The 18,932-nt window shown below is 47.0% G+C and overlaps 1 protein-coding gene across 2 annotated transcripts in view; it reads right to left on the minus strand.

The window, feature by feature from the left end:
- CSF1R (colony stimulating factor 1 receptor) overlaps positions 1-18,932 on the minus strand; it is a 72,548-nt gene that overhangs the window by 19,539 nt on the left and 34,077 nt on the right. For both annotated transcript variants that reach the window (XM_054977354.1, XM_054977353.1), the window contains exons 5-8: positions 15,554-15,663; positions 13,586-13,703; positions 12,581-12,768; positions 11,421-11,530 (exon numbers count right to left, since the gene is read on the minus strand). In XM_054977354.1, the coding sequence (XP_054833329.1) occupies positions 11,421-11,530; positions 12,581-12,768; positions 13,586-13,703; positions 15,554-15,663 (526 nt within the window). The remainder of the gene's footprint in view (positions 1-11,420; positions 11,531-12,580; positions 12,769-13,585; positions 13,704-15,553; positions 15,664-18,932) is intronic.

Genomic DNA, 18,932 nt, shown 5'->3' on the forward strand with positions numbered 1-18,932 from the left:
ATTACATCCTTCTCATCCTTAATCATTATAATTCATATTCTTTTGCTGCCTTAAATGGTGTGTTGATAAGCTTATTAGCACGTTGATACATGTAGACCAGGTTGAATTTATTTGAGGTAGGCAATCTGATAATCTTAGGATGATTGCTGATGTGATTGTATTAAATAGAAAGAGATCTGGTGGCTATTCTTTCACTCAACGCTGAAAAAGCTTTTGACAAGATATATTGGAAATTTATTTTTATCACACTGACTAAATTTGGCTTGCCTCAAGAATGTTTGAAATTGATTAGAATTCTTTATCTAGGATACAGACCAATCTTTTCTGTACCTTTTCCTCTTGAGAGGGGTAGTAGATAAGGTTGTCTTCTTGCTCCTCCTATTTTTTATTTGTTTGAAACCTCTAGCTTGTGCTATTAGATAAAATAATAATATTCATGGCTCTATACATAACTCTTTAGAATTTAAAATTACTGTATATGCAGATGATCTTTTATTATTTATTTCAGAACCTCTGTCCTCTATCCCCATATTAATGAGCCTGATTAATAATTTTGGTGATTTGTCTGGTTATTTAATTAATTGGAAAAAATCAGAGATGATACCACTGGGAGACAATATATCATGGAATGTATTTGCTCGTGGTGCCCAGATGTCATTACTTATCTTGGAATATTGATTCATAGAGATATTAAGTATATGATTATGCTTAACAAGTTGATTGCTGATATATCTTTGGATTCAGACAGATGGGCAACTCTCAACTTGTCATTATGGGGTAATGTAAATACACTCAAAGGGAATATTATACCTTGAATTATATATGTTTTGCATGCAATTCCTTTTGATATATTTTGTAAATATATTCACAAAATTAATACATCATTTCATAAATTTATGTGACGAAAGGTTCGTCACCTCAGATTTCTGTAAAGAGGATACAACTTGCAATTAATGGAGGATTTGATTTTCCTGATCTTAGTTCATATTATCACGCATATTTGTTAACTCACTGATGGAGGCAGTGGTGCAGCCCTTATTAAAGACACTATCACTGGATCTTGCTGATGCAGCCAATTATTGCCCAATTTCGAATCTTTTATTTCTGGGCAAGGTCCTCCATCCTGGATCCATTCTAATCTGGCTTCTGGCTTGGCCATGGTATGGAGGCAGCTCCGGTCACCCTCACAGACAATCTGCAGTGACACCTGGATAAAGGCAGGTCGGCGCTGGTACTTTTAGATCTTATGGCAGTGTTTGACACAGTTGATCATGACCTGTTGACCCACTGCTTTGCTGCCATGGAGATTCATGGGACAGCCTTTCAGTGGCTGAGCTCCTTTCTCCACGGTCAGGGACAGAGGGTGGCACTAGGGGAACAGATGTCCGCCTGCCATTCTTTGGTGTGCGGTGTCCCTTAGGGGGCGGTTCTTTCTCCGATGTTGTCGAGGACAAAGGGTGGCACTAGGGGAACAGATGTCCACCTGCCATTCTTTGGTGTGTAGCATCCCTCAGGATAAGCAGCTCCTGGTGTCCCCAGCCTGTGGGACATTTGTCTAGCCTTGACCAGGGCCAGGGCCAGGGCCTTTTCAGCCTTGGCTCCAGTCTGGTGGAACACACTCCCAATTGAGATATGGGCCCTGCGGGACCTCTTACAGTTTCACGGAGCTTGCAAAATGGAAATGTTCCACTGGGCCTTTGGTTGAGAGTCAGCAAATTGTCCCCTTCCTGTTTGCCGCATCCCATGCTCTGTTGGCGACCGCCCTGGGCTGTGCCACAGCTATGTACATGCTTTTTTAGATATTTATTATTTTATTTTATTTATTATTTATTTATTTATTTTCGATTTATGTTCCACCTTCCCCACATTTCCAGCAGGCTCAGGGCGGATTACAGATACATAGAGGTTAAAATATATAAAACAATTATACATTCACAACCATAACAACATCCAGATTTACACAATTTAAAATTTATTATAGCCTGAACTGATCATGGCACCAGTTTGTATTTTTTAATGGTTTTTTAAGATATGTATATGGTTTTAATTGTATAATATATGTAGTTAGCCACCCTGAGCCCATTCGCAGGGAGGGCGGAGTATAAATTTGATAAAATAAATAAAATAAATAAATTTGTACAAATTATTGGGCTTGCTCCTCTCAATTGCATTATCCATCTTGGGTTCTCTTGGAGGTGTCTTTTTTGGAGCTGCTTTTTAAATGGGATGCATTACAGTCTACTTATGTTAAAAAGGATCCTGTTCCTACTGCAATTTCTGTACAACAGTACCATTCTCACATTCTAAACTAATATTGTGGGCCAATCCAGATTTAAAAATTAGGAGGAAATCTTTTTTTTACTCTGGATTGATTAACAGGTTACACTGATGAGTTTTTGTCCTTTTAACAGCTGAGATCTAGATGATTTATTTATTTATCGCCTGCCTGCCTGCCTTTCTTACTGAGACTCAAGGTGGATTACATAGTGAAAATGAAATGCAATATAGTCAACAGTAGAGGTGGGCACGGACCGGCATTTTCCCACGGACCGCCGGTCCGGGGTTTGTGGGCTTCCACGGACCACGGTCCACGAACTTTTAACGGACCGGGCCCGGTTCGCGAACCGGTCCACGGACCGGTTCGGGTCAGAAAAGGCCTGGTTTTCCCACACATTTTCACTTCAGGCGACTTTCCCCACCAAAGGTTCTCATGTAACGCTCCTCAATTAGCACTTTTCCAAAGAGACAAACAATTGCCCCTCCCCTATTCTGACTGACCCTTACCCGCCCTTGGGGCAAGGAGGGAGACTTGTGCTCCTGTCCAGGAGAGGTGGCTGCACACAAAACCCACCTACATGGGGCTGCATCAACAAAAGATGCCCTTCCTGGGGCATCTCCATGATGGGAAATGAATGGATGGACTTGAGTGAAAGCCAACTCCAAAACAGGAGATCATGCAGCAATTCAAAGGCCCCTTGCTGGAATGGAAGGCACGCGAGGGAGGGAAAGGATGTCTTCCACACCTTGAGGGAAGGAACTCATGCTACCCTGTTCAGAAGGAGCCTCTTTGGGCAGTGGACAATGAGTCCCATTTCAGTGATGTGGTGTGTCAGCTTGCTTGCTTTCAAGCAAGCAAGCTGACCTGGGCCACTGTCCTCCTTGTCACCGGACTGTGGGGATTGACCCTCAGAGGGGCCCTTGCGCTCACAGGAGCAGGACAGTCGCCGACAAAACCCACTTCACCGAACGTGGCAGTGTTGTCAAAGGAAGGATATGCTGGTTGGGGTTCGAGTGGCTGGCGAGAGGGCGGCCACCATGTGGGAGAGGTGGGTTTCAATGGCAGCCGCCCCCTCCCTGAGGGGGCCCCCTTCACTGGCCCTGATTGGGCTTCGAGTGGCGGGCAAGAGGGGAGAAGGGTGGTATTCCCCACCAGGAAGGAAGGTGTATGCTGGCAGCGGCTGCTGGGCATAGCAGGGAGCGGGGGGTCTGGCCGCTCGCCGGCGGCACTCCCCATGTGCCCGGCCGCCGGGCCAAAGGAGAGCGGGGCAGAATGGGCCCGGCAGGCCCAGGGAGGCGGGGCCCAGCCGCCTCCCCTGAGGGGGCGGGGGGTCTGGCTGCTCGCCGGCGGCACCCCCCATGTGCCCGGCCGCCGGGCCAAAGGTGAGCGGGGCGGAATCCCCGCAAAGGAAGGGAGGTGGTGCGGGGTGGTCTGGCCCCACGGGAGTGTGCCAGTACTGTCACTGGGGGAGAGTTGACATTTGCCCTTTGGGCGGCCTGATTCCCCCCCGCTATTGGGAGACCGCACCTGAAGTGCCAACTGCTGACTTAGCATCCTTCGGAGGCAGCTGACCTGACACCTTCCTGCATTTCCAGAAAGGGGCAGAGCGTGTCACCCTTGGGAGGATTCAGGGAGGGACTGGATGTGTCATCAGGAGGAGAGGGAGGACCATGAAGTACCACAAATGGCCAGTATCCTGAAGTCAGGGACCCACCCCCGAGGAACATTTCGGCGGCAGCTGCCGACCTCACCCATCTTCCTGCCTCGCCAGAAACGATGAGATGGACAGCGGTCGTGCCTTAGCCTGTTCTGTCATACAAATTATACTGGAAGTCATTGAGTTCATAAAGAATAAGAGGAGGTACTTAGAAGGTGCCAGGGACAGGCCTTGTAGTTGGGAGGGGGATAATATATGTTTGTATAAGCTCAGTCAGTCATCATGTGCCTTACACTGGTTTGTTAAGACAGAAATCATATCAAGAAAAAGAGGAGGGACTTAGAAGGTGCCACAGAAAGGCCTTGTGTGTCTGCTTGCTTGGGTTAGGGGCAGAGCTCTGACCTGGGCCACTCTCCTCGTCACCGGACTTTGGGGACTGACCCTCAGAGGGGCCCTTGCGCTCGCGGGAGCAGGATGGTCGCCGACGAAACCCACTTCACCGAACGTGATGCAGTCAATCAAGGAAGCTCATCATGTGCCTTAGACTGTTTCTTCAACGTATAAATTCTAATGGAAGCAGTAGAGTTCATAAAGAATAAGAGGAGGTACTTAGAAGGTGCCAGGGACAGGACGTGTCGTCAGGAGGAAGACACCAGGGACAGGGCTTGTGTGTTTGCTTGCTGCCGCCAAGACAGGGAAGTGGGTTCTGGCGGCGGCCGGCCCCTCCCTGCAGGGGCCCCCTTCACTTGCCCCGGTTGGGGTACGAGTGGCCGGCCCAGAGGAGGCGGCCACCATGTCGGAGAGGTGGGTTTCCACGGCGGCTGCCCCTCCCTGCAGGGGCCCCCTACACTGGCCCCAGTTGGGGGTGAGTGGGGAGAGGGCAGCCGCGAAGACAGGAAGGTGGGTGCTGGCGGCGGCCGACCCCTCCCTGCGGGGGCCCCCTTCACTGGCCCCGGTTGGGCTTCGAGTGGCGGGCAAGAGGGGGCGGCCACCACGTCGGAGAGGTGGGTTTCCACGGCGGCTGCCCCTCCCTGCGGGGGCCCCCTACACTGGCCCCGGTTGGGGGTGAGTGGGGAGAGGGCGGCCGCGAAGACAGGAAGGTGGGTGCTGGCGGCGGCCGACCCCTCCCTGCGGGGGCCCCCTTCACTGGCCCCAGTTGGGGTTCGAGTGGCTGGCGAGAGTGCGGCTGCCACGTCGGAGAGGTGGGTTTCGATGGCGGCTGCCCCTCCCTGCAGGAGCCCCCTTCACTGGCCCCAGTAGGGGGTGAGTGGAGAGAGGGTGGCCGCAAAGACAGGACTTTGTCATCAGGAGGAGGATACCAGGGACAGGGCTTGTCATCAGGAGGAGGATACCAGGGACAGGACTTTGTCATCAGAGGAGGACACCAGGGACAGGACGTGTTGTCACGAGGAGGGGGAGAGGGAGCTTCCCCCCGTTCCCGACAGGACAAAATGCAGTGTGCTTGTATTTCCACCGAGGGGGGTGGGGGAAGGAGGCCACATTCACCCAGGGGAAACCTGATCCCACACCTACCAGGTGACCACACCTGAAGTTCCGGCTTAGCGTAAACTTGGCGGCAGCGGCCCTCACCCACCTTCCTGCCTCGCCAGAAAGGGACAGCAGTCGTGCCTTAGACTGTTTCTTCAACATACAAATTGTAATGGAAGCAGTAGAGTTTATAAAGAACAAGAGGAGGTACTTAGAAGGTGCCAGGGACAGGACGTGTCGCCAGGAGGAGGATACCAGGGACAGGACTTGTCGTTAGGAGGAGGATACCAGGGATAGAACTTGTCGTCATAAGGAGGACACCAGGGACAGGATGTGTTGTCAGGAGGAGGATACCAGGGGCAGAACTGGTCAAGAGGAGAATACCAGGGACAGGGCTTGTCGTTAGGAGGAGGATACCAGGGATAGGGCTTGTCATCAGGAGGAGGACGCCAGGGACAGGGCTTGTCATCAGGAGGAGGATACCAGGGACAGGACTTTGTCATCAGAGGAGGACACCAGGGACAGGACGTGTTGTCACGAGGAGGGGGAGAGGGAGCTTCCCCCCGTTCCCGACAGGACAAAATGCAGTGTGCTTGTATTTCCACCGAGGGGGGTGGGGGAAGGAGGCCACATTCACCCAGGGGAAACCTGATCCCACACCTACCAGGTGACCACACCTGAAGTTCCGGCTTAGCGTAAACTTGGCGGCAGCGGCCCTCACCCACCTTCCTGCCTCGCCAGAAAGGGACAGCAGTCGTGCCTTAGACTGTTTCTTCAACATACAAATTGTAATGGAAGCAGTAGAGTTTATAAAGAACAAGAGGAGGTACTTAGAAGGTGCCAGGGACAGGACGTGTCGCCAGGAGGAGGATACCAGGGACAGGACTTGTCGTTAGGAGGAGGATACCAGGGATAGAACTTGTCGTCATAAGGAGGACACCAGGGACAGGATGTGTTGTCAGGAGGAGGATACCAGGGGCAGAACTGGTCAAGAGGAGAATACCAGGGACAGGGCTTGTCGTTAGGAGGAGGATACCAGGGATAGGGCTTGTCATCAGGAGGAGGACGCCAGGGACAGGGCTTGTCATCAGGAGGATACCTGGGACAGGATGTGTCGTCAGGTGGAGGATACCAAGGACAGGACATGTCACAAGGAGGAGGATGCCAGGGACATCCATTCAGCTTTGAAAGGAGTGAAGCAGAGAGCCCCCCCCAAATCGAGCTGCTGGTCACCAGAGAGTAGGTGTTTAACAGAGGCCAGTAGCAATCTCCCCCTGCACCTCAAAAGCCAGGCAGGAAATATCCCCCCAAGTCACCCACTATTGAGGGAGTGAAAAAGGCTTAGAAAGAAGTCAAGCAGACAGAGCCCCCCAAAACCTGCTGCCAGTGGTCCCAGAGAGGAGGTGTTTCACAGAGGCAAGTAGCAATCGCCCCCTGCACCTCAAAAGCCAGGCTGGAAATGTCCCCCCAAGTCACCCACTATTGAGGGAGTGAAAAAGGCTTAGAAAGGAGTCAAGCAGACAGAGCCCCCCAAAACCTGCTGCCAGTGGACCCAGAGAGTAGGTGTTTCACAGAGGCAAGTAGCAATCGCCCCCTGCACCTCAATAGCCAGGCTGGAAATATCCCCCCAAGTCACCCACTATTGAGGGAGTGAAAAAGGCTTAGAAAGAAGTCAAGCAGACAGAGCCCCCCCAAACCTGCTGCCAGTGGTCCCAGAGAGGAGGTGTTTCACAGAGGCCAGTAGCAGTCTGCCCCCTGCACCTCAAAAGCCAGGCTGGAAATATCCCCCCAAGTCACCCACTATTGAGGGAGTGAAAAAGGCTTAGAAAGAAGCAGACAGAGCCTCCCAAAACCTGCTGCCAGTGGTTCTAGGGTGGGTGTTTCACAGAGGCCAGTAGCAATCGCCCCCTGCACCTCAAAAACCAGGCTGGAAATATCCCCCCAAGTCACCCACTATTGAGGGAGTGAAAAAGGCTTAGAAAGAAGCAGACAGAGCCCCCCAAAACCTGCTGCCAGTGGTTCTAGGGTGGGTGTTTCACAGAGGCCAGTAGCAATCGCCCCCTGCACCTCAAAAGCCAGGCTGGAAATATCCCCCCAAGTCACCCACTATTGAGGGAGTGAAAAAGGCTTAGAAAGAAGTCAAGCAGACAGAGCCCCCCAAAACCTGCTGCCAGTGGTCCCAGAGAGGAGGTGTTTCACAGAGGCCAGTAGCAGTCTGCCCCCTGCACCTCAAAAGCCAGGCTGGAAATATCCCCCCAAGTCACCCACTATTGAGGGAGTGAAAAAGGCTTAGAAAGAAGCAGACAGAGCCCCCCAAAACCTGCTGCCAGTGGTCCCAGAGAGGAGGTGTTTCACAGAGGCAAGTAGCAATCTCCCCCTGCACCTCAATAGCCAGGCTGGAAATATCCCCCCAAGTCACCCACTATTGAGGGAGTGAAAAAGGCTTAGAAAGAAGTCAAGCAGACAGAGCCCCCCAAAACCTGCTGCCAGTGGTCCCAGAGAGGAGGTGTTTCACAGAGGACAGTAGCAGTCTGCCCCCTGCACCTCAAAAGCCAGGCTGGAAATATCCCCCCAAGTCACCCACTATTGAGGGAGTGAAAAAGGCTTAGAAAGAAGCAGACAGAGCCCCCCAAAACCTGCTGCCAGTGGTCCCAGAGAGGAGGTGTTTCACAGAGGCCAGTAGCAGTCTGCCCCCTGCACCTCAAAAGCCAGGCTGGAAATGTCCCCCCAAGTCACCCACTATTGAGGGAGTGAAAGGCTTTGAAAGGAATGAAGCAGAGAGCCCCCCCAAAGCGAGCTGCCGGTCACGAGAGTAGGTGTTTCACAGAGCTTAATAGCAGTCTTCCTCCCCTTGCATCTCATCAGCAGCCAAAAAAAAAAGTGCGGGAAAGATGGCAAGAACTGAAGCAGACAACGCCCAAAGCTGCCTTGCACCCACTGTGGGTCTATGAGTGGGGTGGTGTCACAGCACAATAGAACCCACCAGCAAACCCAGAAAAAAGGAAGAGATTTGGGGGGGGAGGGGGGATTGCCCGAGAAGAACCCAAGGACTCCCAACGCAGAAAAAATCAGCGCGGTAAAAGGATTTTTTTTAAAGTGCTCTGAATAGAAAGGAGGAGAAATGGAGAAAAGAGAAAGCTCTCTTGCAGCTGAAGCCCAAGCCGCGCTCTCTCTCACACACACACACGCACACAAAAATTCCCCACAGCAAGCAGTTGCTGAGCTTAGAACTAACTCGCGTCCCCGCGCCAGGAGAATGGAGCCGACGCTTTGCGTGTGTTGTCTGTTATACAGAAAGAGTGATCTGTTTGGCTGACAGAGCTGCCAATCAAGGTTGTCTGTTATACAGAAAGGGTGATCTCTGTTTGGCTGACAGAGCTGCCAATCAAGGTTTCCTGAGCTAAGATTGGTGTGTTCCAAACGGGGAAGATGTTTCCACTGTTGCCTAGGAAATTGTTTGAGCGGGAATCCTGGCATTAAGGGGCAACGGACACACGGACAGAAAGCCCCAATGTTCGGCACTTTCGTGAGAAAAACACAAGCCCACGGCCCGCGTGTTCGCGAACCACGAACAGGGTGAGTCCGTGGAAAAATTAGGTCCGTAATGCGGTCCGTGCCCATCTCTAGTCAACAGCTAGGACATTCAGTAAGCAAAATACAATAATGAACAACAGTACAATAGGGCAGATACAATAATGAACAACAGATACAACAGGGTATGGTTGCAGAAAATTTGAAAACAAGCATAAAGCCAAGCACAGAGGTGAAATCTTTCTAAAATAAAGTGCAACTAATTAGCATGGCATGTTTAGCAGTGTGGAAACTGAGCATATCTATATCAGCAGACAGTACCCAAAGGTGTAGTCTGTAGTTCCTGTCCCTACCCAGTCCTCTCTCTGAGCTATTTCTTATGTCACAGCCCTATAATCTGGGTATAAAGTCCTCCTGAATAATTCATTTTTGCATAGTTTGTGGAAAGCCAGGAGAGTGGGAGCTTTCCTGAACTCCTCAGGCAGACCGTTCCATAAGGTGGGGGTTACCAAAGAAAAAGCATATGTATGGGCAGCTGTTGATTTTGCCCAGCTGCAAGGGGGTATCTGCAGAAGGCCCTGTTCAGGTGAACAAAGCTGCATGGTGGATGATAGGGGGAGAGGCAGTTTCACAGATATGAAGGGCTCTGAATGCAATAGCCATGACCTTGAATTAAGTCTGGTAACTGATGGGCAGTTAATGGAGTGAATGCAGAATGGGAGTGATATGCACACTCCATCTGGCTCCTGAGAGTAAACAAGCTGGAGCATTCTGCATCAGCTGGAGTCTTCAAGACGACTTTGAGGGGAGACCTATGTAGAGTGCATTGCAGTAGTCTAGTCTCAATGTTACTGTGACATGAATCCAGGTGATTTGCCAACTTTTGCTGAATGGCAATATTTACAATTGCAACATTTGTTGGTATTTAAATATGGCCTTGTAGCGCTGAGTGTTTCAGAATCTCCTGCGCTTCTGGAAACTTTCATTGAATCAACACAGAAAATGAAACCTACAATATTTATTTATAAATACTTGATATCATTTAATGTGATATGCAGAGTCTCAGAGATAATAACTCTGCTTATATACTGCTCTTCTAGACAGATTAGTGTTCCACTCAGAGTGGTGAACAGAATCAGTGTTATTATTATCCTCAAAATACAGCTGGGGAGCAGAGGCTGAGAGGAGTGGCTTGCCCAAGGCCATCTAAATGAGACACTTCGGCACCTGTTTGTGAAGTGTAGGGAGACGCAATGTTAGCTGGGAAGCATAGTTTAAAAAGACAGCTGGCAGAGAGCGCTCCTCAGAGGGTTTGTTAATTTCATCTTTGCGTCCCAGAAGGCTCTGTCAATTTCACCTCTCCAGTCTAAAACTGTGTGGGATCCTGACCAGAGAGCAATGAGGAATGGAAATGGCCAGGAGCTGCCTTCCAGAGTCAGGCTTGACCCTGGAGAGGTTATAATAGGCTGAAGTTTCCCTTCTGGTATTTCACAGCCCCTTCACACAGCTCCAGTGTATACCAAAGCCTTTGCCCTGCTGCCAGTTCTGTCTTTTTAAACTTTGGTTCCTGGCTAACGTTGCATCTTCTGACACGTGTTCTTCCCATGCCAGATGTCTCATGCAGAGAGACTCTCATCTCATGGCAATAGTGGGATTCAAACCAGCAGGGTGCTGAATCAGTCCAACCACTTAACCACTATACTACAGGATAGTGGATACTAAGCTAGGTTGTCCAGTTCTGCCAAATCAATGGGACAGGGCTTAAGCCCTGAAATAGAAACCCATAGCTTCTATTTAAGCTGTGACTTACTCAGCAAAAAATTATGTTTAGGGTATATTGGACACCACAGTGCCTTTTTGGTACAGGATTAAGTACAGTGTCCAATGGTTAGCATTGAACCTTACAAGACATGTCTCTTAAGGATATGCTTTGGACATATCCAGTTATTCTGTCCTTTTGGGAAGAAGTCATTAATTTTGTATTAGAATATACATTTATTTTTGAGGATGTTTATATATTTTTAAACTATTTGCCTGTCTCATGGAACCTAACTGATGGTCAATGGAAATGGACTCTCTGTGCTCTTATCGTTGCTAAAATGCTACAGCATTGGAAAAACAAAAGCCCACTTCTCATAATTAATTGGTTTGAGAACCTTATAAGCTTATCAACATTTGAGTATATAGATGACAATTGCATATGGTCTTTTTCTTTCTTTCTTTCTTTCTTTCTTTCTTTCTTTCTTTCTTTCTTTCTTTCTTTCTTTCTTTCTTTCTTTCTTTCTTTCTCCACAAAACTGTGGAGAATATATATATATATATATATATATATATATATATATATATATATATATATATATATAAAGAATCACAGTAAAATGGAAGTGCTTGGATTGAGATAGGACCAGCTCGATTGAAGAGGTAAACAGGTAAACTAGCAAACAAGTCGATGGATATGAAACTGACCTGTGTATATTTGTAGAATAAGAAGATGATACACAGAAGAAGCAAAATTATAGTTCCCACACAGCTGGCAATCAGTGTTGTGGAGATCTTTGTGGGGGCCTCCTGGAAAACTTTTGAAAAAACAAGAGACAGAAGGAGATTTCTGTGGATTACTGAGAAAACCATTTTACCAGATCCCTCAACTATTTGCTAGCTTAAGGTGCATACTAATGTAACACTCATTGCTTTTTTCTTTTTATACAATGAGGTTGGTTTCCTCTCACCTTTGTTACATAAAATGAAGTAATTCTAGCACTGATGCTTCAGGCAAACTGTCCATCTTTATTTTGTATGTTTAGTTTAAACCGTTTAATGAATGTTTATTCATCAAAGCATTTGCCACTTTACTTTTCCCCATCTGAACCAAACTTGTCTTGCCATTTAAATATCTGGATGTTTGTTACTGCCTTAAAAGGAAATTGATGACCTATAATCTGGTGCTAACTCACTAATTTTTCAGTGAGCATGTCAGAAAGAATAACTATAGAACACTAACCTTAGAATCTGTATTACTAAACATTGTTTATTAATGTTTTTTCTTTCCCAGTAATGGAGACTTTGGTTTGTTATCTTGTATGTAAAAACCGAAAATTTTATATTTTTTTTAAAAGAAAGGGCATCTCATTCTATTAGAGTCTACCAGATCCCCCAACTATTTGCTAGCTTAAGGTGTGTTTGTACCCAATGAGCAACCTGTGGGCATCTCATCTCTGGCACTGCAGAGATTTCCCTTGATGGAAAACCCTCAGGCACCCCATGCAAATGCAAAGTATAAGTATAATAAATTATTTTAAAATGTTGAAACTACTCTTGGGATGAGAGAGGGAAAGTTTCATAACAATACAAGTGCCATCCAATCAGCACTGTGCACAATTAACTTCTGAAAACTTTCAGAACTGCTTTTCAGTGACCTTGATCCTAGAGATAAACTTGGTTCTCTGAACAGAGCATAACTAGTAGGCTTCCAGCGTGGCTCCACTACTTAAGTAATGTTTCGTATGTCTACACTGCTTCTTACTAGAAGCGTGTTATATTAGTGTTAAGTGCAGCTGCAGCCAAGATTGAGTGACATATCCTTGAAAAGCCTTGCTTTGCTAATGAAGTGCTCTTATTTATCTCACCTTTAACTGGAGGTTTGTAGAAGATAGGATCATTTCCTTCACTATTAATTGCTAGGCAACAAAACATAATAGTTTCTTTGATCTCCTCAACTAAAAGGATGCTCTTCACTGACACTTTTCCAAAGGGAATGTCATGCATGATCTGTGGATTGGGGTCCTTCTTGAGCAGCACTCCATCTTGGCTGCATCTGTTAGAAAATCAAAGAGGAGAGAAGTAATATGGCTGCATCCAGACACAGTGATAAATCATAGTGTACTAGGTGGTTTGATTAAACTTGAGTTTAATGTGATGTCAGAATGGAAACTGCTCTACAAAATGTAGTTTTGCATAACATTTTCTGTGCTATCTCCACTTACCCTGTTAGCTTATTTGAACTAGCCATGATCAGCATTATTAATGTAGTTTGTGAGTGGGCTGGATAGAACAGCTCATAGCAAACAATAGGTTAGATCCTACCAGCATTCTTACTTCCTTGCTACAGCTCCTGTCCCATATAGGTTTTTTCACATATCCCACAGTCCTCACTGGAACTTTTCTGGTGGTCACAGGGGTACCTCCTCCCTTGTCAGCAAATAAGCTGGTAGGAGCCAATCCAGTAACAAAATGGATGACGAGGTCTCCATAGTATTTTGAAAGTGCTGATGAATTAATTACTCTTTTTACTACTATGGGTGCTGAGTTATTATAAAAAGAAATTCCTACATCTTTTATTTCCTTCATTTGAGTGTTTTATTCATAACCAGATTTTGCCTTAAGAAAAATTATCATTCAGGACATTTCTCAATGACTGGAGGAATTTGGCCATACAAAGGGACCTCCAAATATCTCTGTTTAAAAAGTCTCACTCTGGTTCAGTCTTAGACTGCGTGCTCTGCATGCAAAAAATCTCTTGTTCAGTTTAGTTAAAGGATCTAGTGCTGAAAGCTACTGCAGGTTAGAGAAGACAATAGGGAACAAGCAGTCTGGTGAAAGGCATCTTCATATGTGCGTATATATTAACTTACCTAGATGTAGAATTATGGCGAGGCAATTCATACCACTCAATATGTGGAGCAGGGTAACCACTGGCTTCACACCAAAGGCTGGAGGAGTTACTGTCCACCGGATAGGCTGTCGGTGGAACTGCATAGAAAATGCAAAGGAGCAATAAAGCAGTGAATGTATCTTCATTCCGTACGGTGTTCTTTGATTGGCAACATAAGCCGAGTCTGCATGGGTCAATTTCACTGGTTCAGTTCCCATATTGCAGCATTTTTTAATGACTCTCTGCACCAGATTTGCCGCCATGAGTCACTCAAACCACTATGTGGCTTCCCCCCAGCTTTCCTGGGAATGTTTATACCATGACTTTAAAAAAAAATACTTTGTGGTAGGCTGTTTCCCCATGCATACTCGTTATTCCTCTTTTGGTGTCCCCCCCTCCCCCCCGCTTCTTTCCCACCCCCTGCCAGCCCACTGCATTGTGACTGGCTATTCTCATCTAGCCAGCCTCCCCTCTTTTCCATTCATCCCTGCTCCCCTCTTTCCTCTTTTTAAATGTTTTAAAAGTCTAACACAGGATCGATGAATCGCTGGTTTGAAAACACAGGGGGAAGTTCCCTTTTTATTCTTTTTGCTTTGGCACAGGTGGGAATATTGTATAGGGGCTAAATATCCAGGTATCAAAAATAAAGATTTTAATATCAAGTTTTGGAGAGGTGTGAATGGCCACATACAAGCTGATTCCATACCTTTTGGCTTGACTTCAGGGAAAGTGAGGAGTTATGTCCCTGGTGCAGAAGGGGCTATAAAAACTGCATCATACTCCATTTTAATTCTGATCTCCCCAGTTATATGTACCATTTATTATCTGAATTTGCCAACTCTAGTTGGTCAGCCTGTATTGAAGCTAAAATAAGTTCCTTGAACTTATCTATAGAATCTTTATCCCTGCTATCTGAGTCTGAGGCCTTCTCAAAAATAAAATCCAGTCTTTTGGGATTAGAGTTACAAACTCTCTATAGTTCTGCTAATAGAACTTGTTCTCCCCTAAACGTGGGGATTTTCCCTAATGTAAGTTTCCCAGCAGTATACCTTTACCAACTCCTGGCTCCCAATCTACGCAGAGCCTTTTCTCTGGCCAGATTTAATGTTCTTCCTTCAGCCATTTTATCTGGCAGATTTCATGGGATTCCTTATTATAGCAAGTGTTGTCCTTGTTTGATGGACTGTGTTAAAACTGTTTCCCATGTTCTTCTCCAGTGCCCTTTTTATCTGGCGCCACGCCGGGATCTTCTACATCCTATATTAGCCCAACTTTCAGAGTTTTCTGATGATTTTAAGGTTCAGTTCCTGCTTGACAACCCAGATGGGGAAATAACTGAAATAGTAGCTAAGTTTCTCTACAGTGCCATGGCTATACGCCCTGACAAGTAATATTCTATACTGGTTTTGCTGCACTGTTGCCCTGCTCCTATCTGTATTTTAATCTCATTTTGTATGGAGTCTCTGTATTTAAAATTTTATATTTTATATATGCCAATAAAGGCTTGCTTGACTGACTGAAAACTGCATCATGAAATACAGTGGGAAGGTGTTAACATGCCAATGACTCATCACAGGTATGGTGTTGGGATCTGAGCTGCTCTGTAGTTGGTCTGTCCTTTACTCAAGTAAGAACACAGTCAAGATTTTCTTTCCGTGTGTGATACTTCAGTCTACACCACAAAAAGCAGTGAGGTTCAGGGTTGAACCTTGCCTCCTGTGAGTGATTATGGCATCCCAAAAATAGGGAGAGTCAAGACCAGGTGTTCATCAGAGTTTCTTTAGAACTTCTTTTGTGACTTTTTTGCAGCACCTCATTTGCCTGCAGGAAAAGCAGCAAGTTTCACCCTGAAACTTTCCCTTTAGTTCATTGGTTATGTGGATTAGCTTTCTTTTTTTCTTTCTGAACTTAAAGAATATTGAAGCAATGAGAATGAACAGACATTTACCTTTCACAGAGATGTTGAAAGTAATTGAGGCACTGGCATCACCATTCATGGCAAAGAAAGTGTACATTCCACTCATTGTTTCTGTCATCCTGCTCAGTCCAAGTATATTGCTGTACATTCAACAAGAGAAAACAAATTGTGAGTTGTATAGTCTTTACAGAGACAACCAGACCTGGGACAATTTTGCATGCTTGTTTGCTTCATAGCCCAGTTATGTTGCTTTCACAAAATATACCATGTGCAACTGAGAAAATTTAAGTGATGAAGGCATAATTCATATTATAGTTTAGGTCTTTGTCACCCCACTTAATACATTTATACAAAAGGATCACAATCCAGTACAGGGTACTGTATTTGAACACTATTGACCATAATGTAGGTTTTACCACACATTGAATTTATGGCCATCAGTTCACAATTCTACCCTAGCACAAACAGCAAAAGGCAACCTTCAGAATACAGATGAAGAATAGCTTTTTAAAATACTACCTGCATAAAATAATCTTCCTGCAAGCATAAAACTAGTATAGTAGGCTGCACTAAGACCATATGGCACCCTAGCAGACACTTTTAATGACCTTCCATTGGAGAACCTGCACATTGGGGAAAGTACCAAAGAAAGCCCCAGGGGAATTTCCCCGATCTCTCATACCCTAGGGGAGGATTGGCCAATGAAGGCATCCTCCCCAGAGCTCTTCTCTGTTAAATACTCATCCTTCCTTGGTGTGGTGCAGATGGAGCGGGCCTGTGGAAAGGGGGTGCTACTGGGGAAGTGTGATGTCAAATCAGCATCCCACTTCTTGCCAGTGCACCCAGGCAATTTCTGTCTCCTGGGCTTTTCATTTAATGGCAGGTTTTTTATTGACAAGACATTGCTAATAGCATGCTCCTTGTCCAGTGCAATGTTTGAGAAATTCAGCACTAAGTTGGAATGGGCAGTTAGAACATGGCCTCAGCAATGCTGCACAGCACACTATCTGGTTTCCTTTTCACAGGCCTGGTGGGGTTGCCATAGCGTGGGGAGCTCATACAGCTGCTCCAGGACATGTTATGAGCTGTGGGTGCCTTTAGCAGAGGACAAAACAGCAGGGCCTGCTACCAAACTGGTATAATTAGGGATCGAGTTGAACACAGAAAAGTGCAGCTGTCATGGCTCCTGGAGGATAAGTTGGCCATCTTGACTGGACTTGTCTCCAGTCAAAGCCAGGAAATTCATTTTGCATGAACTCCAGTCTCTGGTAGGACATTTGAACTTTGCCTGTAGGATCATAGGTCTGGGGAGGGCTTTTGTCTGCCAGCTCTGCCATGTAAGCATTTGTGCCCCCCACTGCAAAATAAGGATTACAAGCACCAGGAGGAAAGATCTAAAGATATGGGACAGTTTTTGGGAGGGGTATAATGGCATGTCATTTCGGAGGGAGGAGCTCCTGCACAAGGCAGAGCTTCAGGTTCAGTAAGATGCAGTAGACACTCATAGTTTCAGTGTATACTTTAGGATAAGGATCCCATGTCCTCCAGTGGGGGTGGGGAATCCCCTGCTCCACCATTACCACCACTCACCTGGCTGGCAGCAGGGGGCGGGTGCGGAGGTGGAGGAACAGGCCTCCCAGGGGCACTCCCAGGGCAGCGTGACTATGTCCCTCCTGGGAGTGATGTCATCACATGACCTTGAGAGCACTCCTGCATTTCACAGTGGACCAATTTGGGCTGCAAGGCTGAATCAGGCCAAGTGGGCCTCAAATTGGCCTGCTGCAAAGTGTGTGTGTGCTCCCATCAGTGACACGATGACATCACTTCCTGGAAGTGAAGGATAGAGCTGGATCCCACCGACTTCCACTGGGAGGGAAAGGAGGCCTGGCAACCTTATTTTAGGAGCTGGTGGTGTGTGGAAAGATGGCTGCAAGAATGGGTTCTCATTGGGATTATTAGGGATCTGACTTTGCTAGAGTTCTTCCCCATTGTAGTGGCAGTCTATCTCTGGCCAGAGGTCCTATCCAACTACTTGGTACAGTTTTGGTATGATAGAAGAACTACTGTACATCTTATTTGGCTCCTAGCCCCTTTGGCACAGGTATTGCCTGAAGAGATGCCTGTGGCACTATGAAGCCTTGGAGGGGTGAGGCTTGGTGGGCAGTAGAAAACTGTTCCTCCATGCATATTAGGCATAGTTATGCTAGGACTTGTAGGACCTTCAAGGAATATAGGTCTGAAAAGCAGTTGCAGCAGTCTTGGTCAATCCCAGTGGACCACCTCAATGCAATACTACGTCCAGCTGCACACATTGGGCTATTCACTCACCACTATAGCTGGCCGCCTGGCAAGGCAAACAATGCAGGCAACTTTAGGGTAAGAAGGAAGCTGGAGAGGTGGGCCCGTAAACACTTAAGGAAGGTGGACAGCAGAACCACAGTCTCAGTAGAGATCCTTTCAAAGTTGTCCCTTGTATTTGAGTCATACTGCACCTCAGGCTTCAAGGTGAGACTGTACCAGATAGTGGCACTGTTGGCCTTCTTAAGGGCCCTGTGCATCAGGAAATTGCTCACTGGATCCAGAAAGGACCAGTTGGGAAAGGCACTGCAGGTATAGGAAATTGCCTTCACTAGTGCAGGGATGGCAACCAAGCTGAGATTTTCAAAACAACAGATCAGAAGTAGTGGGGTGGGAGAGGCCATCAACCTTTATGCCTCTTCAGAGGTCACCATCTGCCCAGTAAGGGTCCTGCAGGGCTTCCTAGGGCTACAAGGCCAGGAGGCAAGTCCACTCTTCAAACATGCCAATGGTAGGCCCATTACCAAGCATCAGTTTTGGGCAGTAATCAAGAATGTATTGGCTGGCCTTGGGGTACCAGCCTACCTCTTTGGCATGTTCTGCTCTGGACAGCTTCCACAGAGGCCTCCCTGGGTGGTTGGGGTGTCATGAGTAGGCCAATCAGAAAGTGGCATTCCTCAGTTTTCAAAATCTATGTCAGACCCATGTGATCAATGGGGCAACTGCAGGTTAAAGGAGAAGCAGAAGTGTTCTTTGCAGGCAAATGTTAAGAGTCTTTTTTAACAAGTATGGTAGGGCAAGAAACATGGAATCTAGCTGCCATCTGCAGCCGCAGCATTACCTTCTGAGCCAGCTGCAGGGTGGCTGCTGGAGGCTCCAGCTCACAGATAGGCATGAGCAATGTGGTCCAGATCAGATGGCTGGAGAAGAGGGGCATCTGTGGAGCCAGTCATTGCCTGCTCTCTACCAACACCTGGAGGTCTTTCTCCCACCCCACATCATATTAATTCACCTCCATGAGAATCACATGGGGAAATGTGCAGGGAAGTCCCTCGTTCTATAGGCTCTTGTAGACATGGAGCACTTGAAGGCAGTGCTCCTGGGTGTCCTG

This window comes from Eublepharis macularius, chromosome 4 (assembly GCF_028583425.1).
Source record: "Eublepharis macularius isolate TG4126 chromosome 4, MPM_Emac_v1.0, whole genome shotgun sequence".
In the NCBI taxonomy this organism is placed as follows: domain Eukaryota; kingdom Metazoa; phylum Chordata; class Lepidosauria; order Squamata; family Eublepharidae; genus Eublepharis; species Eublepharis macularius.